General features: G+C 44.6%; 1 protein-coding gene across 3 annotated transcripts in view; it reads right to left on the minus strand.

The window, feature by feature from the left end:
• Window positions 1-658: 658 nt before the first annotated feature.
• Window positions 659-25,051, minus strand: part of GFRA1 (GDNF family receptor alpha 1) — a 211,836-nt gene continuing 187,443 nt past the window's right edge. For all 3 annotated transcript variants that reach the window (XM_046654232.1, XM_046654234.1, XM_046654233.1), the window contains 2 exons: window positions 2,371-2,424; window positions 659-1,207 (listed from right to left, as the gene is read on the minus strand). In XM_046654232.1, coding sequence (XP_046510188.1) covers window positions 1,052-1,207; window positions 2,371-2,424 — 210 coding nt within the window. In that variant the 3' untranslated portion in view covers window positions 659-1,051. The remainder of the gene's footprint in view (window positions 1,208-2,370; window positions 2,425-25,051) is intronic.

Here is a 25,051-nt window from a genome sequence, read left to right on the forward strand (position 1 = left end):
TGCTCTGTTTCTCCCGCCTGTCCACAGTAACGTGATGCAGAGCTTCCTGCTAAAGGATGAGGCTCCTCAGAGTCTGCTTTTGAAGAGCTGTATTTGTGAAGTTAATATTGGAGCTAACACTACTTAGGAGAGGAGAACAAGCTCCATATATTTCGTATTAAACCATCAGTAAAAAATGAAGACAATATCATTACTTTCAAAATATAGAAAGCCAATAGTTGAAATCATTTAGTAGTAAAATCTTTTTTTTCTACATATAACCTCATACGTGTAAAGAGTATTAGAGCAATGCTTCAGCTATACTGGACTCTTGTTAGTTTAAGGGCTTCTAACTCAGGTAAGGCTTAGGAGAGTGTCCTCCCATGATCAAGGTACTGTCAAGTTGCACATCCACTCTCACTCTCTCTTTTGACTAGAAGACAGACACTACATTTGGATATGACGGGTGTTTTTTCTTTTGGAGGAGAGAGCAGAACTGGTCACAATACATAAACATTAGCGAAGAAAATGCTAGTACGTATAGAAAGGTGAACATTGGTGCAAGCTTGTCTGCACAGAGTCTACCAAGATTCTGTTGATGAGAATCTTCACTTTGTGACAAAAAAGCTGGCATCCATGTTAGGCGGCTGTTACGTCATCAGAAATCAAAGCCATTACATGAGATATGCAAGATCTTTGAGAAATACTAACTCCTCTAGCTAGTGAAGGCCAGAGTTAAGCTGTTAAAATTATCATCATCATCATGAAAAACATGGCCCCAGTTTGCTTTACAGCTAAATTTACAAACTGTCCCTTTACAATACAGCATGCCCCAAAGCCTTTTGAGTTTGGAATGTAGCACTGCATTGGGTATTCCACAGAAGCCCTAAGGATCACAAGAAGCTTTCTTAAAAAAAAGAAAAAAAAAAAAAAAAAGTTCCAGTTGGATAAAACTGTTTTAGTAGTGTCTCAGCTGAGCTCCTAAAACTGGAATTTCAGATATACAAGAGGACAGGAAACGGATAACTTGGTTTTTGTCTTTTTACATGTCCATATCGTTTTTTAAATGCAGCTACGATGTTTCTGCCAAAGATAAAGATAATAGGGTGGACAGGGCGGTTACCACCAGAACCAGCAGTGGGCTCAGACCGCAGCTTGGAGGAGCAGCCATTGATTTTGTGGTTATGTGGCTGGAAGCACCAGCGAGACCATCCTTTTCAAAATCACGCTGTAAGAAAGAATGTTTTCATTATCACCCACTGCATGTATTCATTCTGTCTCAATACATTTTAACCACACTCTTTCTCTCTCACACCCCCACCCCAACTAGCTATACCGCTCACCAAAGCTGACCCAATATTTTATCACTGAGACTGCGATTCACTGACTCGTAGTTTTATGGGAAGGAATCATGAATCTAGATGAGAACTGGATACTTTTGATAAACTGTCTGGCTCACACTTACTTCTTTCACCTCTGTTATGGATTATTAAAATCCACTTGTGAGAAGAGATTGAGCCCAGACAGCCCTGCCATTCTTCATGCCCACTCCCCAGATCTCCCAGGAGCTGTGCAACATGGAATCCTTCTCTTTCTGGGTACCACTGACTGAGGAGGAATGCTACTGTCTCTCCTCATCATGGAAGGAGGGCAGGAAGAATCAGCTCAGAAAACTTGCTCAGGCAAGGACCGATTCATGTGGAGATGGGTCACAAATCGCACCAGAGCAGGCAGTAGCCTTTCCCTCCATCAGCCAGATCAATCCTAGATTTTACAGATGAAGGAGCCTGCCCTTGCTTGTAAGTTGGAGAGCCCAGACCAGAACCCAGGCTTCCAGACTCCCAGTCAGAACACCTGTCCTTCCCCCAAGGATGGATTCTTCCATCCCCACCCCCTCGTAACACTCAATCACCTAATGCCACATCCTGTCACAATGAGCTATGATCGTGACAGAATCATCCATCTCCTCCCCTGTAAATTGGGGAGAGTAATGTGGCCTGCCCTAGCTACCTCTGGGTTGCTATGTAGGTCAAAGGAACTGTAGATAGAAGGCATCTGGTAAGCAATGAGAGCTGTCATGTATCTTCTCTGTGCCAGGTGATTTTACCTGACCACGATCACAGGGAGTCTTCATGGCATTGGGACAATGGTATTCATGCTAGGTCCAGTTCTGAGATGAGGATCCCAGGTCCCACGCTTAGTTCTAACTTTGTGCACTAGAACTGAGGATTGCATCTTGCTCAAACGGCAGAGGAGCCTCCAGATTGCCTTAGATTTTTTGCTGGACCTGAAACTTTGCTGCCTTTGAATCCTTCACATCGTACCCTGCCCCAGGGCCCAAAGGCTCTGTCTCTATAAATGCAGGGAGACCCAGAAGGAAATACAACTTACATCAGAAAGACAGAGGTGTGTACTGCCCGACACATTGGATTTCAGCTTCTGTGCCTGGGAAAAGACAAAAACACACCACACACACAAAATCACTGACACATAAAATGGAAGAGTAACTACCGATCCATTAACCAACTGTCTAGGGCAGTGTCATTGATAGCAATATGTGAGCCACAACTATGAGCCCCATATGTAATTTTAAATTCTCTAGTAACCACATAAGTAAGGAGATAACAGGTGAAGATAATTTTGATCATATTTTAACATATCATTTCAACATATAATCAATACAAAAAATTATTAATGAGATACTTTACATTCCCTTTTTTCTTTTTTTTATCTTCAAAATTTAGTGTTTTTGACACAGCATATCTCAATTAGGACCTGCCCCATTTCAAAGGCTTCATAGCTGCCTGCGGCTAGTAGGGGTAGCATGGGACTAGGTTACCTAAAAAAAAAGTTGTGAAGTTATTTACATTTTGAATTCATTTATATTTTTTTATGTTAACTTTGAGGAAGTGCCTTCTAGGTAAAAATGTTGCAATAAAAATCCCATTTATTAGTAATATAGAGTTTGGTCTTCCTGAAGCTTGTTTGTGTATTCGTTTATTTATTAGTCGCCCCAGTCAACGAACACTTACCAAGGTATTTTCCCATGCTGGGCATATGGTGATATGACAAAAAGAATGTGGTCCCTGGGCTCAGGGGGCTGCTGTTGAGTGAGCAAACCTCTCACGGCTTGGGGGCTAAGGCAGAGGGCAGGGACTCTTGCAGACAGTGCCCTTGAGAATCACGCAGGGCGTTACAGATCTCCGATTCAGCAATCTTAAAGCTGCTTCTAGGCCAGTAACAAGGGGGCTGAGCTGTGAAGGCTTTAAGCTCCCTATTTCTTTGCAACTGGCATGAGTTTCCATCGGGCTTCTACCTGAGAATCGAGTTGAAGGAAAGGTTCTATTGCTCAAACAATTACGATGAAACTGCTGACCCAGTACAGCCCTCTTGTTTTGTAAAAGAAAACAATTAGTGTGCAGAGAAGCTAATTGACTTATCCGAGGTCATACAGCAATTTACTTGTAGAATCAGGATTTAGACAGGATGCAAAAACTCTTGAATGAAAATGTGCTCTTCACGGCATTACAGTGTTTCTCCCAGACAATCCTGGCATGCTTGACTCTTCGGGCTCTACCCATCCCAAAATCCACACAGAGAACCCCTCCCAGGACTCCTGCCCCCCCCACCCCCAAAATAGAAGCCCATTGGCGTTGAAAGACAGAGAGCTCATTTGCCAATGAGACGATCCTGGTTAACCATCATGCCCGAATCAAGGATTGTCTAGCCAGGCAGCTGTGTGGGAATGGCACCGGCAGGCTGCCTGTCGCGGGAAGAATTTTGCAACTTGCTGAAGACATGCCAGGCTGAAATGACAGCATGTTCACCCAAGGAGTAATTCATTGACCATAATGCTACTTGGGAGGCATCATAATCTTTACCTATATTTGCATATGTCAGCTGTGAATATGAAATAGAAACCTTTAAACAAGCATCAAGAATAAGACACTGTGAAGCATCCCCAGGCTGTTCAAAGGTCACTAAATGTTATGGATAAGAAGATCTGAGGGGAAACTGGAAGAGGAATTGAACCTTACTCAAGAGCCTACTTTTATTCTATATTAATAGCAAATCTGGTCCATTGCATTGTTATCTGCAGAGAATAGCGTGTAGAACTTTACATGTTTTATTTCTGTTCAAGACTGGAATTGTGCCCAGACACCAAAATGGCCCTAAAACATCACATTCTGTCTATTCTTTTCTAGGCCATAATCCACAAAAGACATAAACTCTCGCTAAGGACGTTTGCATAACTAAGAAGTTCACTGAAATGTCTTGTCCAGGACACGTTACGCCTTCAAGTTGTTCTTGTGGTCACAGCTAAGCGCTCAGTGTCCTAGACTACAGTGGCCTCTAAGAGCTCTAAGGGCTGAGTGAGCCTCCTTCCGACCTGTTCTGTGTGATTGGCACCAGCCAGCGTGCAGTGCTTCCCTCACTGTATACACGATCTGCAACATGCACCAGCTATGGCTCTTAGTGCCTTCAGGAACCTAAGTACTAGTACAATGCCCACTATTGTTAAATGACTATAGAGGGGCTTCCACCAATAGACTAGAAAAGACCTCTATCTGCACAGTTTTTCTTAAGTGGAGTCTGGATGTGTAGAGGTAGATTTCTGGTCCTCCCTTGTCACTGAGAGTTCAGCTGTGTACGGGATTACAGGTGTACAACCAGGAATATAGGCACGGGTCTAAATTCCCAGGCTCTTTCCTTCCATCTGAGAATGGCTGGGATAACTGTTTAATCACACAAGAAAATGAATTTATACCAGCTTCGAGTCTGTGAAGGCTCTGGGTTCTTCTTCCCCTAAAGCGGGCATCTTGTTGGCCTCTAGATAAAGGAAATGGTCAATTTCTGGCCTTGTCTCCCTGTAGCCCCACTGGCTTCACTAAAACTAGAGGCAGCAGCTCCAAGCTCCTCTTACCTTGAGGACCATTCTGGTTGGCATAACTGGATGAACTGCTAGGTAAAAGTAATACTGTGCAGCCAGGCCCCTGCAGATGCTCTGAGACGATGTTAACTTCTGTTAAACACCTTCCCCACTCACGGAAGCACTTGGAACTCCAGAGGCTTAGCAGTCCACGAACACAGGCCTTCAAATACTCTGTTTACATAGTTTATTAACTCAGCGTCCCATCAAGAGGTCTGTGTGCTGGTAGAAATGCCCATAACTGCAGAGGTGGAGCAAAGCCGTCATGGAATTCCACTTGAACCTAGTACAGACCTCAGTAAGGTCTGTGAGTCTGAGTAGAAGGCAAAGGGCAAATGTTACCTGTCTGCCATTGGAATGGCAGGTGGCACCTGGGTAACAGAATCAAAAGACTGCACATAGACATGAGATCTTTGGAAATCCCACACCAAATCTGTGTTGCATATTACGAAATGAGAGGCAGTGGGTCTGCTGCCTAGACTGAACGGTGTCATCTACAGGTGGAGCATTGTCACATTGGCTGTCCCGTGCCTCCAAGAGTTTGTAAGCTACAGATGGAGGGGCAGAGCCTTGGAATTTAGACCTGTGTATGTCTACCTGGTTAAATGCTTGTAAGTCCTGTATGCTGTCTGAACCCCTCCAGTGACCACTGAGGGTCAGAACTCTACCTATGCAGAGCCAGAGTCCACTTAAGAAAATCTGGCTCTTAAAGCCTATTTTAGAAGCCTGAACAACCTGTTATTTCCACATTTTAAAGGCTTTTATCCTGAGCATTTTTGAAAATATCATCAAGCTATCACTGTCTTGCTAGTCAGGTATGATAAATGAAAACAGATAAAATTACAGGGCGTCCCCCACTTTCAACTATTGCAAAGAGTACTTACATGCTTTAAATGTTGTCCCAGTTGATGAAAATTGGGATGGTCCCAGGAAAATTTAAAAAAAAATTCTGAGACCTTGTAAGGTATAAGGTAAGTTAGAAACTGGAAGAGCACCTTTTATTGCTGAGTCCTAAACCCGTAAAAACAAGAATGTGATTATGGAAGAGCTGGCACAGCGCTCAAGGTCCTGTCTGCGAGCCCTGCAGCCCTGCTCATTAATAGGATATGCAGGGACCCAACATAGAGCTTGGCCAGCCCAGATCTATCTAGACATCACACCTTACAGTTAGTGGCTCTAGAGTAAGATATCTGTTTGAAAAGAGAGAGCGATGAAGAAGAGAAGAGAATGGATTTCATTTTTCTAAAAGTCAATTTTAACCATTGTTACAGCATGTTGAAAAATGCATTATTTAATCTCTTTTATAAAAGAGTGTTTCATAACCACTAATTCCTAGTTATGTGGTTATGGGGGAAGCTGTCTGATTCCAAGTTGGTGGAAATACTACCATCAAAAAACGCAGTAGCATGAGGTTTTCATCTTGAGAATAGGGACATGAAAAGGATACTAGAGAAACCTATTCCCAAACCAATAGCCTTGCTGTCATTCTGGAAAAGCAGGGAAATTATTCTTTAGGAACTTCATAAGCCTTGTCTCTCCAGCAGTGTTATACAATTGTCACTGGCGGTCACCCACAATAGATGTAATATCACGTAATAGAATTTCCAGGGCACTGTAATTGCGGGGCCAGACCTCGCCAGTCCCTGACATTAGAGGGTTAATAAATGCATTAGATGCTGTTAACCTCCGTTACCCGGAGTCAGAATGATGACTCTCCCGCCTTTTACTCCTCTGATTAGCAGTTGGAAAGCCTGCCATGGTGCCAATGGCTTTCCTGTACAGAATGCACAGACACACATAATTCACAGCTCTCAGTCAAGCCCACTCATCGGCCACCGCATGCAAACTTGAGCTCTGCCCACAGTAGGCTCTCCCCTACTCAGGGATGGGTCAGGCTTTGGAGCAGCATGCTTGCCCTGTTTATGGAATTGGAGACTTCAAAGCGCACCCACTCAGAGCCTAGCCTCTGCTGCCTGAGGACTCCATTTCTGTAGAGAAGCCCGTGGTTAATCTCTGGTTTTTAGGCAGCTGTCAGCCAGCAGGGCATGGAACATTTCTCTGCTCTCCTCCATGCTCAAGAAAGGCCAGTTTCTGCTCTACCTCCAGAAAATAAAACCAGAGGAAGTTTCCCAATCCAATAGCAACAGACTGTCCAGGCTGCAGCCAAATGGTCATAATTAATGATGCTTCTGGTTCTTTTCTCCCTTGCTTTACTGATTAGACAGATTTGCTATATTAGGAACCTGTTTGCTTAATGACAGAATACAAGCAATAAACAGAGAAATACACAGACTGTAAAATGCAATCAACTTTGCTCTCCAGCACTCACTAAGTACCTAGCTGCATCTATCACACTTGTCAATACCAGTTTATTAGCATCTGAGTCTCTTCTGCAGCATAAATTGGACCTCTGCTAGGGAAAACCATTGTGTGAGTTCTTCCCGAAATAGTTCAGAACTGAAAACCATTTCTCAATGGAAATCTACACATCTTACGTTTTCTCGTAAGACAAAACATAGGAAGAAAGCTGTGCACTAAATTCTGAAGGATAACTGAGCAGAATAATCTGCTTCAGAGTTTGCATTTTTCACACTGCATTTTAATAAAATTGACTCACCTGATTATGGAATTTTACGGGTAGAACTTACTATATAACAATTCTATTGTGTACTCGATATGTATTTGCCCAAATTAATTTTGCCATATTAAAAAAAAGATGGAGAAAAGAAGCTGCCTGCTAGTGAATCCAAGCTAAGTAACGGTGGTCTGCCCAGGGTTCTCTAGTCTGACACTCCCTCCAGCTTTTCGGATTTTGCTTCTTGGATTTGAGAGAGCCAGGGGAGGTTTTCTTGCTGGTCTGGTCACAAGCAGTTGGCCGGCCTTTCTAAAATCCCTGCCACTGTCTATTTTGCAACTCACCTTCCTGGTGATTTGCTTTTCCTACAAACTTAGTAACAACCACTTGCAACCAGTGGTCTGAATAATGTGTGGTAAAGTCAGCTGCGTAAAACAAGTGGACACATAAATAAAACTGCCCTGAGCCCCTGGGCTCGGTGTTTGTTTTTTAGAGACTGCTCAGCAGGGAAGGGATCTATTTCCTCCAAGCTGATCTCTGTCAGCCCACGGGCCCTGGGACAGGCTGAGGAGGGGCCGAGGGGTTGTGAGGAGAGAGAAGGTGAGAGGAGACAAGTATCTTTCTGCGCAGAGGGTGGGGATAATCCTTGGCAGCTTTTCTACCACATCCTTCTACCTGCTCCCTCTAAGACACTGTGTCTACAGACTGTCTGAACCTCAGCCAAAAGGCTTTCATTACATTAAGCTCTAAGAAGGCCTTATAAAGATATTTCACTCAGCACAGGTTTAGGAGGGCCCACTGGGTGCCAAGTTTATTTAGTCTGGCAGGCTCTGAGGAGGTTGTGTCTGGTCATGAGACAGGGGTGGGGAAAGTTCGGGAGGCCTGAAGTCATGCTTCCTTACCCGGAGGAAGTGCAGGCTCAGATCCCGGTTGGGCTGTGTAGAAGAGGCCTCCAACATCATGAGAGCAGAGAACTGACATGAAACCAGATTTTGTGTGTGTGTGTGTGTGTGGTGGTCATAGCCTCGAAGATGACGTGGATTCATGGTCTACAGCTGGAAGGGCTTGGATTCCTGGCATCTGTGGGGTGTTCCAAGTTTAACTGGGCAATTTAGGTTGAGCTTAGAGCCAAGCCTTAGAGCAGAAACCCTCTTACCGGACAGACCTGGGGACGTGGACCTCTGGTTATTCATCAGAAGTTAAGTTAAAAGGTAAAACCACTAAATCCCTTAAAAATTATACATCTGTATCAAACTTTTTATTATTTCAAAGCTTCTTTTTTTGTTACTATAGTAAGAACACTTAGCACGAGATCTATTCTCTTAACAAATTTTTAAGTGTACAATGCAGCATTGTTAACTATAGGCACAACGTTGTACAGCAGATCTCTGGAACAAACTTATCTTGCACAACTGGAACTTTCTACCTCTTGATCAATAATCTCCATTTCCCCTTCCCTCAGCCCCTGACAACCACAATTCTATTCTCTGCTTCCATGAGTTTGACTATTTTAGATACCTCATGTAGGTGGAATCATGCAGTATTTGTCCTTCTGTGACTGGCCTATGTCACTTAATACAATGTCCTTCAGATTCATTCATGGTGTTGCACATTGCAGGACTTCCTTCTTTTTTAAGGTTGAATAATATTCCACTGTATGTATTGCATCAAATATTTTAACTGAAACTCTGAATGTCATTCATTTACTGATTTCTGGACACATGACCAAGGCTACCTTCTTAAAATAAGTTTGTTAAAGAAAGAGTTTGCTGATCGGACTTCCCTGGCTTACGTCCTGCGTAAGCTACACTTATAATTCACAATTACAGAGAATTATTAGTCTACAATTTCCAGTTTTAGCTTCTGTAAAACAGGAGTGACATTTGTTTGATACCCGCAGAGGAATCTCAGTGCTGAATCTTTCGACATTTTTATAATTTTTCTCAGTCTTTTACAGTTGTCCACCCACACCTAATCTGAAGGCATTTCTTTTTTTAGGAATTCGCCTTTTCCAATATAGTCAACTTAGTTTTTATTGAAACAACTATGCTTTCTTCTGTGCTCCTATTTCAATCATTCATGTAATATTTAATTAAATGATGTAAGCAAACACCAAACACAACAGGACAAAAAAGTCTGAGAACAAACATACCTGACTCTTTTAAGCCTGCGTCTCAACCAGAGAGAGCCGAGGCCCAGGTGAGCAGGGGAGAGGCCCACTAGCCTGGGGCATTCGGCCTGCCTTGGGCGTTAGACATTTACAGGGGAACGGAGAGGCTGGCTTCCGTGGTGAGTTGGTTAAAGGAGGGTCAGTTAAGAGAGCTGCTACTAAGGTTTAGCACTTACTCCTGGGACTGGCTTGATTGATATGGGATGGTAAAAGGAACACAGGTTAGGAGGGTCCTGGTCCTGGCTTTTCAACCATCAGCTATAATTATAATAATCTGTGCCCTCCTGCTTACCTCACAGAGTTGTGAGAATCAAATGGGATACTCTGGGAGGAAGTCCTTTTAAAATCCAAGTTGCTGTTGATCTCTAAGCCTCTCTGTGGTCCCTATGCTGGTCGTCCTCCGATGGGGGTAGAGGTGGGGAAAATAGGAAAGCTCAATTTGGCTTGTGAATATGATATTGATTAGAACTGACTCATGGTGTTCCTTAGATTTAAAAATGAATGCAATGAAAGAGATACAGTCCAGTAAGATATATCAACAGTCCTCCATTAGCTAAGCAGTCCCCCGGGGGCTTGCCTGTCAGTCTCCAGCACACCACAGAAAGGATGCCCGCAGCCCTGCACTTGTAATTTAACACTAATGGCAGGATGGCAAGGAGAGCTGTGTGCAGACACTGTCTACAGCAGGGAGCTTAACACCGCACTCGAGCTGGCCTTGCTTCTTTCCATAACTTCACAGGATCATCTTACATCTATTTTGCTTTTCTCCAAGTTGGGGCAAACACAGGTTGCCAACTACATCAGAGAACTGTGTGTTTTCGTTCATGGTTAACTGGCTTGATTAGTAAAATATTCAGACAAGAAGCAATTATGAGCTGTATTTTAGAAAATTACACCCAATTAACAGTAAGATTATGCCAAACAATGTGTGAAAGACGTTTTGGTTTGGGGTGGGGGAGTTTTGTAGAGCCAACATTTTGCGATAATGGTGTAAAGGCAACAAGGGGGATGGCCCCAAAATGAAACATTTGTTTTCTCAAACTGTGCAGTCAGAAATGCAAATGTGCAGGAGCACCAGAAAAGATTCATTGTGGTCCCTGATGAGAAGCGCATGAAGCCTATCGCATCAGACACGCATCCTCATCACCATCAGATAATATTTATTAAGCCTCTCATTCTCCTGTGCATTTATGTGCAGCTGAGTGCGGCCCTGTAACGGCTCTGTGACTTATGGTGGTAACTAAGTTTTGATATAAAACCCTGCGGTCTGGAGACATCATGGACCCAGGGCTTTTGTTCGCCCTCTGTTCAGAAGATGGAGCACTCTTGGTGCTATGAAAAACAAGATGAAAGCAAAAAGTTTATAAACTTTTTTTAAAAATGTGCTTTTAGTAGACAGAGAAGAATAGTCTAGAAAATAGAGGAAAACCACGTAGACGAATAGTGATGAAGGCTGTGAGGATTACCATTGATAACAGCCTCCACTGATAATGATCCCATCTGCGTTTTACTGAAGACTTCCAAGGACTCAAAGGACTTTCTGAAGGCAGTACTCCCCTTTTGTACAGATCAGGAAACGGGGGCTCTGAAAGGCTGGGACTTGCCCAGGTTTCCACAGCTTGGGGTGGTTGTGCTGAGATTTGAACCTGGTCTTTTTCGATGCCAAAACCCATGCATGTTGACTCCGTGCCAGACACAGTACACGTCACCTCCCATAATCCCTAGATCAACCCTTGGAAATAGTTCTTGTTCTCCTGCTAACTGCTGAGGAAGGTTCTGAGTGGGGAGTAATAAGCTGGGGGTCAGACAGGCAGCAAGGACAGAGCCAGCTCAGGTAGCCTAAAGTCAACTGAGCGGCTGACAAGGGGTACACAGCAGTAGGGGGTCCTCCTAAGACTCACCCGGAAACCAGAGCAACTTGCGCAAATGTGGCTTCTGCCCAAGATCACAGGTCAAGCCAGCCCTGGTGATTCTTGTTCCACCACAAGCCTCAGAGGTGAGCACATCTCATGTCATACCTGAGGTCCCTGTAGCCACTCTGGAGAAAACTCCTACAACGCCTCCCCCGTGCCCACCATCCTGAGCTTCCTCTCTAGACAGTCTTGTCCATGATGACTCCTCTTGGGCTTCAAATATGAGGGGTACAGGGGAGGGGAGCCCTTTGTTGAACCTCACCCCCAAGAGAACAGGAGCCCGTGGCTCAAGTACAAAGTAGCGCCTATTATTCAGGGAGGCATGGTTGGTTAGAAATCCTAAGGATAAAAGGTCAGTAGGGGATACAAGAAATTGGATGTATTTATAGTATGTGATCTAAGTGTGCTCAGAGGTATTCACGTAGGTTACCCAGAACAAGAGAGCATATTTATAGCCAAGATGGTGCAGACATCCTATTCCTTTTTATTAAGCATGTTTATTACCCAGCAATTAGGTTAAGCAATTGTCCAACTGCTGAATTACTGTTCCTCTGATGGGTCAGCCTCACTGCCCTCTGGACCACAGGTGCAGGTGGCCTAATGGCTCTTCACAGAATGTAGGGAGGGGGTCTGCTCTTCCCATCCCCATCCTAAGTTGTTATTCTCATTTTTTGAGAAAAGTGGTTAAAAAAAAAAAGGATGTTTAGGAGAAGACATCACAAATAGATGATCATAAAAAACTGGCGCAACCTAAGGCCCACTTCTTCAGGGTCCACACCCTGTATCATGCCCAAGTTCATTTCCTGGATGAATTTTTGGGTAAAGGTCACCAAACGCCCCCTCAATACAGGCTCCTTCTGTCTCATGGTCAACACAGACGAACCAAGAAGATAAAATAATGATAAAAATAGTTGCTGTGCTGGAGGCTCAGTGACTGTGCTGAGGAATTTTAATTTGTTTAATTATCACAGCCCTCCTAGGTACTAGTGCTCATTATTCCCATATTACAGATGATGAATCCAGGGACTAAGAAGATTAAACTATTCTCCACTGTAGTCCACAGGAAGGTTTGATTTTATTGTGGCAAGAAGCCTGGCCCTTCAGTATTCTCTACTCTTAAGCACAACAGCCTCTTTTTCTGAAAAAAGCAACGTTGAGAACTAACCATGCAGCTGTTGGCCAACTGTCTGCACGATCCCCTGTTGAGCACTGGCACAGTTCAAGCTGTATTATCTTAAAGTGAGCTTGGTTTTGGAGTAAAACAAATGCTAGTGTTGCCTCCATGCTCCATAGGACCTAAGAATCACTAAGAGCCATCCCCCCATCCCCATTATAATGTAGAAGGTGTCACGTGCTGGGCAGGGAACAGGGGTACAACAGCTGAAGCCTGGAGCAAACGCGTGTTCCCAGGCAGCAAAATTGGCTTCCACCTGTGGCATCATTGCTGTGAAGACTGTGACCTGGCAGAAGATACCCCGATGTGGTAGGGACAGACAGCCTTAAGTTGTTTCCAAGCAACACCAAATTTCAACCAGAAATACTTTAGAGCTGATGAAGGAGGGGAGGCAACTAGGGAACCGAGTGAGAGGTGGAGGAAAGGAGGCTCAGATCATTTCAGGGTGACCCAAGAGAGGGGTTCCAGCTGCTGCAGGTGACCTCTCCCCCTGGATTATTTACCAGGTCAGTAGTTCCGGGTCAGCCTCCCTACCATTCACACAAAGGGCACCACTGTTTATAACACAGAGTGGAAATGAGCTGTGAGCCCCAAGTCCCTCGGCTGCACCCCAGAGAGGAAGGAGCCCAGCCATATAGGACTTCCCCTGACTGTTGTCATTTCTGTGGAACAGAAACAAGGCTCTGAGCCAGAGCTGGTCTGCCCAAGAATCATCCTGCACCCAAGGGTCCTGGGACTGTCTTCCCAAGGTGTGCTGCATGGGCACCTTGGTAACCATGTCTGTGTACCTGGCCTAGGGCCTCCTCTTTTTTTGATTTCAGTCGTCTTACAACACACTCCTGGAAAATCCCAGAAATTCAATAACAAGGACTCTAATTCCAATGACAATGTGAGATAGTGCCTTCTCCTCACTGCCCTGTGCTAACATTTTCATTACTTGTAATGATAGTACACAATTATGTTAGAATGTAGGGCTCCTCGTTTTGCCACTCACTTCACAGAATGATGAAATATGGGTTATCTGGAGACATTAATAAGAGACTTTATTAGACTTAGGAGGTGGAGTTGAAGCCATATGATAAGGGGCCATCTGTAAAATGAGGAACCTTCTCAACAGAGACCCAATCTACTCTCTGTTCTTGTTAAAGTTTTTCTGGCCTAACTGGTGTTCACCTTGTGCTTGGCAAATAGGCTTATTCCAGCTATAAGAGATTAGGGATACAAGAGGAAAAAAAAGAGAAAAATTATAATTCAGAGATACTGCACTCTGTGTGCTTAATTTGGAGGGCTTTGTGGTTGAGAAAAATAGATGCCACGATCTGCTTTTGTTGAAAAGGTAACATCTGGGTTCATTAAAAGTGTGCAATAGATTTTGATAAAGGCTATTTTTCTAAGTCATTAAATTGGTTTTTGGGAACTTTACACTCTCCTTCATTTGAACAATTATTAAACTATAAAATAGAATTGCACAATTGCTAAAACCGTAATCTGAAATTTTACAGCCAGCTATAAAATGCTATATTATTAAACTATACTGAAGATGCTCAAGCCCATTACAACTTTTGAAATGAATTATAAAACCCTTTACTGCTGATAAAATAATCTTAAATTACAGTATTGTGTATTCTAACAATACGTTGAACCAAAGTTTGCTACAATGCAAACATGCCAATCACAAAGAAATCATTAGCTGAATTAAGTTTGCAGAAGCCTGAAATCTGATAGCATCTGATTCAGCCAGGCAGAGAGCACCTGATGTTTGCGGGGGGAGGGGGGGGGGGGGGGGGGGGGGCGGGTCGGACACACAGCTCGTTCCCCAAGGGAGGTGTCTTTCCCCATGTTCCTTCTGCCTCAGGACTAGGCAAGAGTCAGAGCCTCACGTGTTCAGAGGCTCCCCAAGGGATGCTTGGCAGAACCCTGGGGATTGAGGACAGGCTTGTGGTAATAGCAATTTTTTCCCCTTAAAGTCGCCCCATAAGTGAGATTTTTAAAATGTCAAATGTTTAGTTACTGAGGACCTGCCCCTTCCACATGTTATGGGCTGAATTGTGTCTCTCCAAAATTCACATGTGGCAGCCCTAACCCCAGTACCTCAGAATGACCATATTTGGAGATAGGGCCTTTAAAGAGGTGATTAAGTTAAAATGAGGCCGGTAGGGTGGGCCCTAATCCAGTCTGACCGGTGTCCTTATAAGAAGAGGAAATGTGGACACACAGAGAGGTCCCAGGGGTGCACACAGAGGAAAGGCCGTGTGAGGACACAGAGACAAGGCAGCCACGTGCAAGCCAGGGAGAGAGGCCTCAGGAGAAACCAAACCTGCCAACACCTTGGTCTTGGACTTCCAGCCTCCAGAACGGTGAGAAGTAAATTTCTGTTGCTTAAGCCCCCTTCCTGTGGTATTTTGTTATGGCAGCCCGAGCAGACACACCATACAACACTGCGCTCTGTGATATAGGGTGATATGCATACCCACCTAGCATGAAGCCTGGCCCCCAGGATAAAATTACTATTTTTTGGTACTGGTTATACTCTGAAAGCTTCCATTTCCAGTAGGGTTTGAATGCACTTGAAAATGCATTTTGGCATTCTGGATTGTATGGCAAACTTAGAGTAATATCCAATTTCGAGCTCTGAATTCAAACACTCTCCTGGATGAAGGGCTTTGAAAACGCTCCACAAGCAGTTATTTCAAAAATTGTTTTTACAACAGCCTCTTTCCTCCCAGAGCTAACGTGGGTGGATTCTGGGATGCAGCTTCCCTCTGAGCTCATCTGCTGGCACCTGGAGTCGGGAAGATTAAGTCCCAGGAGGCCTCCGGCAGCCTCTCCACGCTGGGAGTAGCCAGGCCCATCCCACAGGGCCCCGGGACCGCCTGGCAGCCTGGTCCAGAGCGCAGTAGTGAGTTTTCCAGGGTAGCCCAGAAGCAGCCTGGGTGGGGGGCCCTGCAGCTTAGCACTTCTACCAAGGAAGACGCCCCCACAGCTCATTTCTCCCAGAATGGGTAAATAAGCTCACAATGAGCAGTACACCATTATGCAAAGGAAATGCTAGGTGTAGCCAAGATTTTGATTTTTCTTTTTTATGAGACCAAAACAACAGTGGGTGCTAGAAAATACACAGAAATGATGGAATACATCACAGGATACACAGAAATGATGGAAACCTCAAAAAGACCATAAACCAAATACCACAAATAACATGCAGCACCAAGACTGTTTTCTTAAACAAAAGGCTCAGGAAATGGCATCTGCGTTGCCACAGTCATTTAGATTCAGCGCATGTGCTGAGGGCTCAGTGTTGACATGTCTGGCACTAGCCATACATTCCCACTCAATCCCCAGCCCTCCTAAAACTCCTCCATCCTCAGAGCCCATGCGTGAGAAACCTGACTGTGTGTTGGTATAAACACTTCCCTCAACTCTGGTGGTGACACAAAAGTCTTCTTTGAAATGTCACCTGTAGGGTACTGTCCAGGGTGCTGGACAGGTAAAGGCATCACTCAGAAGAAGGTGAGGGTGTGAGGCCCCGAAGCCCGCAGACTCCTGCAGGCCTCTGGATGATGAGAACCAGGAAAGAACCTCAGTTAACACACTTGGGATACTATCCACAGGTCTCACTAAAGGGGGAGTGTGGCCTTGGGGAAATTAAATGTCTCAAAATGGGCATTTGGTGGTAACTGCAGCCCTTTTCACTGTTCTTGCCTGCACTACCTAGGAAAGATTTGGTCCAACGGACCAGTCTGTTCTTACATTTCCTTAAGCTCCTTACCATGTAAGGAGGAGAAAACCTGAAAAGACTCTCTAAGGCCTCTATTTCCCTTGTTAGTAGGAAGGAAAGGGGGTCTTTGAGGCAGCCCTCATTTCCTGGGCAGTGATCCTCAACTAGGGGCGACTTTTCCCACCAGGGGACAGTCTGGGGACATTTTTGGTTGTCACAACCGGGGAAAGATGCTACTGGCATCTAATGGGTAGAGGCCAGGGGCGCTGCTACACATCCCACAGCACACAGGACAGCCCCCACCACAGAGAGGGCCTAGGTTAAGCAAGCTTGACCTGGAGGAACTGTTCAATTCATAGCCAAGAGGTCACTGAACAATCCTTTTTGAAATTTCCAAGATTCGCATAGAGGTGAGCAGCCCACCTTCTGCAAAAAATGCCAGGGAAGCAAGTGACTTCAGATGGAAAAGCATTGGACTCTAAATTACATTTCAAAACCTCCCCTCTGACAAGGCCTCATCTTTCCTTATCCATAACAAATCCACTCTACAGGTGCAAAGCCCCACGGGCTACCAAGACTAGAAAAGCCACTGGAAAACGGGACCCAGGGCCAGTAATATCTGAGTGCCAAAAGTCCCATGAAACTTACAAATAATAAAAACTTACATAGAACCATCTCTGAGCTGGGTGCTACCCCCAGCATACTTTACACGCAGGATCACATTTAATCCTCATAACACCCAGGAGGCTCTCCTACTGTCATTCTCATTTCATGGACGAGGAAATTGAGGCAGAGAGGATAACTAAGTTGCCCAAGGTTTCATGGCTGGTGAGTGGTGAAGTGAGCCCATGCTCAAAATTTCAACCCCAGCTTCCTGATGAGAAGTTTCACGTTTTGTCCTTAGAATTAAAATTAGAATTTGACTAGCTTTTGTTCCTGGTTCCTGGGAGATAATCTGTAAATCCTTGTAAGTTCTTGAGTAACAGGAGTGTTTCGTTAGTCATGAGCTCTTGGATCATACCTAAGTTTATGGTAATGAGATGACTCAGGATGGGGGCTGGTCATCAGAAAGACCAACCATGGGTCAAGGGGTTGGGGCTGTGAGCCCAACCTCCTGACCTCCAGGGAGCAGGGAGGGATGGAAGATTGTGTTAAATCACGTGCCCAAGGGCTCAATCATGCCTATGTAATGAGACTCGAGTTAAAACTCTGGTTACAGAGCTCGGTGGAGCTTCCTGGTTGGTGAACACATCAATGTGCAGGGAGGATGATGTGCCTTGATTCTGTAGGGAGAGGGCACAGAAGGTCTCACTGGAGAGCCTCCAGACCTCAGCCTAAGTATCTCTCCATTTGGCTAGTCTTGATTTGTATCCTTCATAATAAAACTGTAATCCTAAGTACAGTGCTTTCTTGAGTTCTGAGTTGTTCTGGCAAACTGCATCTGAGGGGGTCAGGGGAAGCACTGAATTTGTAGCTGGTTGGTCAGAAGTACAGGTGGCCTGGGAACCTCTGAAGTGTGGCTGGCATCTGAAGTAGGGGCAGTCTTGCAGAAGACCAGGTCCTTAACCTGTGGAGTCTGTGCCAACTCCAGGGGGGCTAGCATCAGAATTGAGTTGTATTGCAGGGCACCAGTTGGTGTCAGAATAGGTATCATTACCTTTCTTTATGGTAGTTTATGAACCAGTCTGGCACCTCAACCCGCCAGATGTTCAACAAGAATTTAGGGACTGATTTAACCCATATTGAATGAATAATGTTATCTAGAAACAAAAGGTAAAGTGCTCTGATTTAGCTAATACAGGGTAGCCATTTACAAGGCACAGAGGGGAAAATTGCTACTTTTCTATTCCTCCTCTCTTGATGAAGACTCCCTGTGTTTCAGGTCTATTGTCTGAAAAATGGGAATAATAATAGTACTGACCTCATGAGGTTACTGTGAGGATTAAATGAGTTAATATATATATACACACACATCAATGTGCTTTAAACAGTACTCGACTCATGGGAAGTGCTATGTGCACATTTGCTTTATTAATACCAAAACATAAAAAGCAGAGGTGATGCAAATTATCAGAGCAAATAGTTCTGGGATCTGTCATATGATCAGATTGTTTATAATGTTTCCCAAAGTGAGGTTTGGGGACTACTGGTGTATATGACATTATTTAGGCGGCATACAAACATTTTTTATTGCTTTAATTTTAATATTTATATATTGATGTAACTTATAGAGAGCTAGCACATTGACTCACATATGTTTCATATATGTTATTAACAGCTTCGGATGAGTCTAAAAACAGTAGTGTGTATATAAATACATATATCTAGTAATTGAGTTTAAAGATAAATATTAAGCAAATAATAGTACCAGAGGAATGCAGATATGGGGAAGGCTGCAAAATCCTCTTCTTTGAGGCTAAGAGGCAGGGCTAGTTCTCAAACACCATCTTTTCTGCAACTAAGAGTATTTCCTGTTTATAGTTGTGTCACCTCTTCCCAATGTCAGCACTGGTTAAAGAGATGTGGCAACAGCCCCTGGCAGACAGGCCCACTCTGGAGCCCAGGTTGGACTAAGATCTGACTATCGTCGCAGCTCCAAGTCACGGCACCAAGAAGCTGGTCGTTAGGATGAGGATTCCAGAAGACTCCTTCTGGGCATGGAGAGATGGAATTTGGACCAGTTCTAACCCCTCAAAGACAGGCTCCTTTCTTTGTTGCATTTTTTGTTTCCCTTCCTTGTTGGCCGGGTCTCCAAAGAACATGCCACCCCTTCCCCTCCTTCCTTGGGACTTTCTACAAGGACTACATCTTAGAACTGGCATAATATCTCTTGGTTCAAATCCTTCCTACAAATTAAGAAAGCAAAATCTAAAGAGCTCAGTCTTTTTCCCTCTCTGGCCCCAGTCCCTGGGACCAGCCCATCCTTTATAGCCTCAGTGTCCAGAGTTAAAGCTCCAACATATCTCATCAATCATGATAAGAGTGGTGGCCACTTACCAAGTGAAGAGGGTTGGCCAGTCTTGCTGGGCCCTTTGCACACTGGCACTAGTTCTTTAATCCTCATAACAAACCCAAGAGGTGGGTAATATTTTACAGCAGACATTCAGAGAGGGTAAGAAACATTCCCCAGGTCCCAGAGCAACAGGAAGTGAGCTGAGATTCTCACTCAGGTCCAACCAACTCTAAAGCTCATGTTCTTTCCAGCTAACCGACTCCTAGGCTGTCAACCACAGGTTGAAAAGAAAGTGCCGAGGAGGTGCCCACAGGGTAGCTCTGCCCGCTGAAAGGGTGGAGTGAGTACAGGGGACGAGTATGCTCAGGCCTGGTGTAGAAATAAGCACCTCTCTCCCCCCTTCCAGCTCCCTGCCCTCCTACCAGTCATCCTGTACAAAATCCCACCACCCTGGCCTTGCTCTCAAGCGCCTCTCCTCCAGTGGAAGATTAACGGGACGCCAAAGCACCCCATTGCTCTGCTAGCATAAATTGCAAGGAAAACATTTAGAATATTGATTAAGTGCTTCATGCTAGAAGATTTAAATTTACCTCCTGTATTTCCAGGATTAGCTGACATAATGGGGTCAGTCTGCTGGCACAAATGATTTACAGAACACCCATTGGCAACTTTCCTTTTAAAACTCAACACTTAAAATTTTCTCTTGGTCACAGCCAGAGGAGTCCTGAGTATTTAGCAGGTTTGGATAATTGCCCACCTGCCACATAGAGACTTTTGGGGTTTGGCCCTGGGAAGAGTTTCAGAATCACTTCTGGTCTTGTCTGGGCCTGTCCGGTACAAACGGACTTCGTTTAGATCTCATGAGGTACTGGGGCAGTGGAGGATGTAGTGTTCTTCTGGGATGGAAGGTCTTGTCTCAGATACAGATTATTTTCAGTATTCTAACACAGTATTCTAATATTCAATATTCAAATTCAATATGGGAACAGTACTCTAAGATGTAGAAGTTAAATGGATTGTGTAAAAGATGGGCAAATCCTGCCCGCCCCCTGCCCCTCCTACCAATCTGTAAACGTTGTACTATATCCTGCAAGCTTCCAATTGTATTCTTCAAAGAGAAGGGACTGGACTGAGCCTTTCTCAGGCGGCCAGGGAGGTGTGGACCTAGACTGAAATCCAGTGGATGTTGCAGGTTCTCTGCTCCAGGGAAGATGTCCAAGCCCACAGCTCACAGAGCGCCAGCACTGTCCCCACTGTGAGACCCTTAGGGCCAGCATGATCTAACCACCAAAGCAGATGATGAGATTGTTGAGGGAGAAAGGGACAGGTGGCATCTGCACTGCTGATTTTAGTAGTAAACATTCTTGCAAAGGCTATCCATTTGGATCCTGCTCACATCTTTTAAGACTGAGAAAACTACTTTGTGGGTTCATTTCTAGAATTCTGCCTTAGAAGTCCCCTTGGGATGAAGAGAGGAAACTTGATCTTGAGCTCTGCAACTGCTGGCCCTTCATGCCTCACCCACAGATATGTTTTATTTGGCTCACAAAAAGCTGACTTTGAATATGGCTTACACTGTTCACTAGAGCTCCCACCCACTTCCCCTTAACTATCCTATATCATCCTGCCTTGGCTTTTAGCATGTGCCCTGATCTATCAGACTTTCTCCTCTCAATCATCCATCACATCTCTTTTTGGAAAAGGGGCAGAGGCAGCAAAACTTTCTCAGGGGTCTTCAGCCCTAGTCCCAAGGCAGTATTCCTCAGTCTCTATAATCCTATTTGACCATGGAAATCAGGAGCTTACAAATGTCACTTTAAGAGGTCTTCACTTCCATGCCATCAGAGTGAAGCAGTGCACAATGATGCAAAATAGAGATTTTTCCAACACTTACACCTCTGAAAGATATTTACTTTAAATAAGCGACAAGTATGATCCATTTGGTTTAAATATCCTGAGCTTTTCCCAGCTACCAGACCACTCAAGTGCACAGAAGATGAAATAATTGGTAGAATTTTTAATGTTTCTTTGTTTCTTGTGTGACCATTTTGTACAAGTCAAAGGGATATGCCAACAATACCACAGCCTGCGTCACACTTGTTACTAATATGACTGCCAATTAATCCTGACATGGAAGCTTGGCGGGTTACCCAAAACCTGGTATTTTATCACCTCGGGGAGTCAGCACTTGGACATTTCTATGACATTTTAGACTAATCAATCAACTTTCCTTTTTTAAAGCTGAGCCTTTCATAGCAAGCGTAGATGAGTCCTATATGCCCCACACCCAAGGCCACCCATTTCCTCAAACAGAATTGTGTTTGGTTTATTGATAATTACACTTCGAAGCTGACTTCTGAAAATGTTTATTCTTACTTCTTCCTTTCCAAGCGGGAAATCTATCACAAATGTTAAGACAGAAACTCAAGTCCCTGAGAGTTTTCTCATATTATTGTATATTTTAAAATATTACAAGAGGGTGCTTCTCAAGGGAAGTGAACTTTAGAGCTGCCAAAGATAGTTGACTTTCTCCAAATCTGTTACCAATGGATCCGAAGCTGGTTTAAGTCAGTTCTATTCTGAGTAATGACACATGCGGCTGGGACAAACGCCATTCTAAGATATTTCTAGGACCCCCTGGCAAATGGTAATTTATCTGGAGACAGCCAGGCAGGCAAAGGAAGGACAGATGGGGAGAATGAGTCTCCTGGGAGCCCTACGCCGAAGCAAGAGTCCTAAATCAGCACCAGAGACCACGTTCTCACAGGCTAAGGCCCATCTCTCATCACTCACTCAGCCCCCCGATCCTCTGGCCTCCAAGGATTCTTTCAACCATTCTTTACAGAGGTCATCCTAAAGAGATGATCAAGCTGCAAAGAGTTCTGTGGGCAAACTTTCAGTCCTTCTCCTATGCCCTGTCTCCTGGAACTGTGGCATGAAGAAACCCAGCCTAAAGTCTGAGCTTTGTGTTTTCCCATCATTCAAATCGCTGCCTTCAAGGAACAAGTGGAGTATACAGCGTCTGAGAACCAGCTTCTCCTTTCCTCCTTTTCTATTCTTTTCTACTTCCAGCTTTACAAGGTACAACTGACAAATAAAAATTGTATATGCTTAAGGTGTACAACATGATGTTTTGATATATGCATACACTGTGAAAGGTTGGCCACAATCAAGCTAATTAACCTATTATCCATCACCTCACATAGTTACTGTTTTTTAGGGGGTGAGAACAATTAAGATCTACTCTCTTGGCAAATTTCAAGTATACAATATAGTATTGTTAACTATGGTCACCATGCTGTATATTAGATCTTCAGATCTTATTCAACCTGCATATCCGAAACTTTGCACCCTTTGACCAACATCTCTCCATTTCCCTCATGCCCTAGTTTCCGGTGACCACCATTCTACTCTTTGCTTCCAAGAGCTTGACCTTTTAAGATTCCACATATAAATAAGATCATGAACCTAGAGGACATTATGCTAAGAGAAATAAGCCAGACACAGAAAGAAAAATACTGCATGACCTCCTTTTCTATTTTTTACTTCATCCTCTCTGTCCATTCTTAATTCAAAGAAAGAGCCCAAGTTGTCCAAGGTCATGGAACAAGGCAAAAGTAGACTGGCCTCAGAGCCAGAAATTCCAGCCCTGCCAGGGAGTTGCTGTGTGATCTCAGTTAAGTCATTTGCCTCTCCCTGCCTCAGGTGCCTCATTTGTAAAAGGGAAGGACGCCTCTGCCATACCTGATTCATGGGCTACTGTGAGGTGTAATGGGCACAAAGCATGCGAAGTGTTTTGAAAAGTAAAATATACCATACGCCTGTTAGTGCAAACTCACACCAATGTTCCCAAGCAAGCAAGGCACAACACCACCATCCATCTGTTGCAAAGAGACCAAGTGGCCAACTGACTTGGAATCAGGCATCAAATGAGACATTTTCAAAGCACCATTCTGGAGCGTTCACCAAGCACTGAAGCATTACCCCCATTCAGTCCTCTCAACTCTAGCAGCTGGACCATCCTTGTGTTTTGTAGATGTGGAAGCTGAGGCTTGGACAGGACAAGTTGCTGGTGAAGACGAGAGTCATGTCTGAACACATGCTGGGCTGCAGAGTCCACACCCTTGTCTCCTGCCTCATGTGTGCAAAAATGGGCTGAAGCAGGTAGTCATCTTAGGAGGAAAGGTGAGGTTTTGTGGAACCCTTAAGGGCTCCCTGGAAATGAAATGCTGTTTAGCTCCAAGATATGTGGATTCTGTGTCACAGCGAAGAGAGGTGGGGTTGCCCCCTCGTTCCTTGGTAGTCCCACACCTCCATTTCTCCCTCTGCTGAGAAGTTAAATGGCAGCCCTGAGATAAACACCATCCTTTAGTTTTACTTTGCCCCTGTATTTATGAAGCAGAGTTCCTATCACTAATACAGGGGAAGGAATGGCGCTGTTTCATGGGAAGAGAGCTCATGGGTCCCCTGATGTTGCCAGGGAACCCTACAGCAGCGGTACAGAGTCCTCCTTGCAGGGAGGGGTGGTTGGGCAGGTCTGTGTTGGAGGCAAAATACTGTGTGGCCAAGGTGCATGCACTGCATCACAGGAAGCCAAAGTCAGGTGCTGTGATGTGGGGGCGGGGGGCAGGGAGGTGGGGAGAACACCCCCTTATGGCTGACAGACTCCTCTCTCATGGGGGAAACTAATTTCATGGAGTTTCCAGTGATGACTACTCTTCTGAGACGTCATCTATCACCTTAGTCTGACCTTCCAAAGATGTGGACAAGCTGCATCTTCCCCCTATTTGTAAATTCCCTGAGAACAACAATCATTTTTGAATCCCATCTCCATGAACTTTCCAAAACACAGAAGGGGCTTCATAAACAGGATGAACACTGCCTCTGCAGTCATGCTCGCTGCAATGAGACACGTGCAGAGAAGAATCTGGTTTTACTGCAGCCCTGTTGCTTCTTCTACTGGTCAGGAACCACCTCGGGCCCACTGTTACAACCTTATGATAACAAGGTCTTATCCCTCATCTGGCTACGTGTCTTTACTGATGCTAGAATCTGCGTGGACCCAACAAGAGCAGAAGGCTGACCTAGGAGGAAGCAGGATGCTGAGCACTGACCAGAGATAAAGAAGAGACCCTGTTTCTTCCCTGCTAAGTCTGGCTCTAAACCCACCCCTAACCAGCTGGGGGACTTTGTACAAGTCACTTCCCCTCCCTGAACCTCAGGGCTCTGCGGTAGGGTGTAGCAGTTAAATGCTATAGTATTCCCCAAGCCTCCTCTGAGTTCCAGCATCTTCTGCATAGCGCTTTGGAGATGGGAAGTGCTTTGGAAATGCTTTAGAAGTATGAAGCACATCTGGTTCACCCTAGGCAGTGTGGCTTCCCTACCTGCCTTCTCCTTAGTGTTGTGTGTGTGAGCGTGTCTAACGGTGTGTGTTGGGCAGTGGAGACAACGAAAGACAGAGGACAGACACCAAAGCTCAGATGAATGGCATGTAGGATATCCAGGAGAAAGAGGGGAGACATTAGGGACAAGAAGATAGCAAGCGCATCAGAAGTGGAAAAACTGCCCCAATACTTTCTAAGGAACAAAGTAGGCTGTGAATCAAGCAGATAGTTGGCAAAAGAAGGTTTCTGGTGAGC

Source organism: Equus quagga, chromosome 2, assembly GCF_021613505.1.
Source record: "Equus quagga isolate Etosha38 chromosome 2, UCLA_HA_Equagga_1.0, whole genome shotgun sequence".
Lineage (NCBI taxonomy): Eukaryota > Metazoa > Chordata > Mammalia > Perissodactyla > Equidae > Equus > Equus quagga.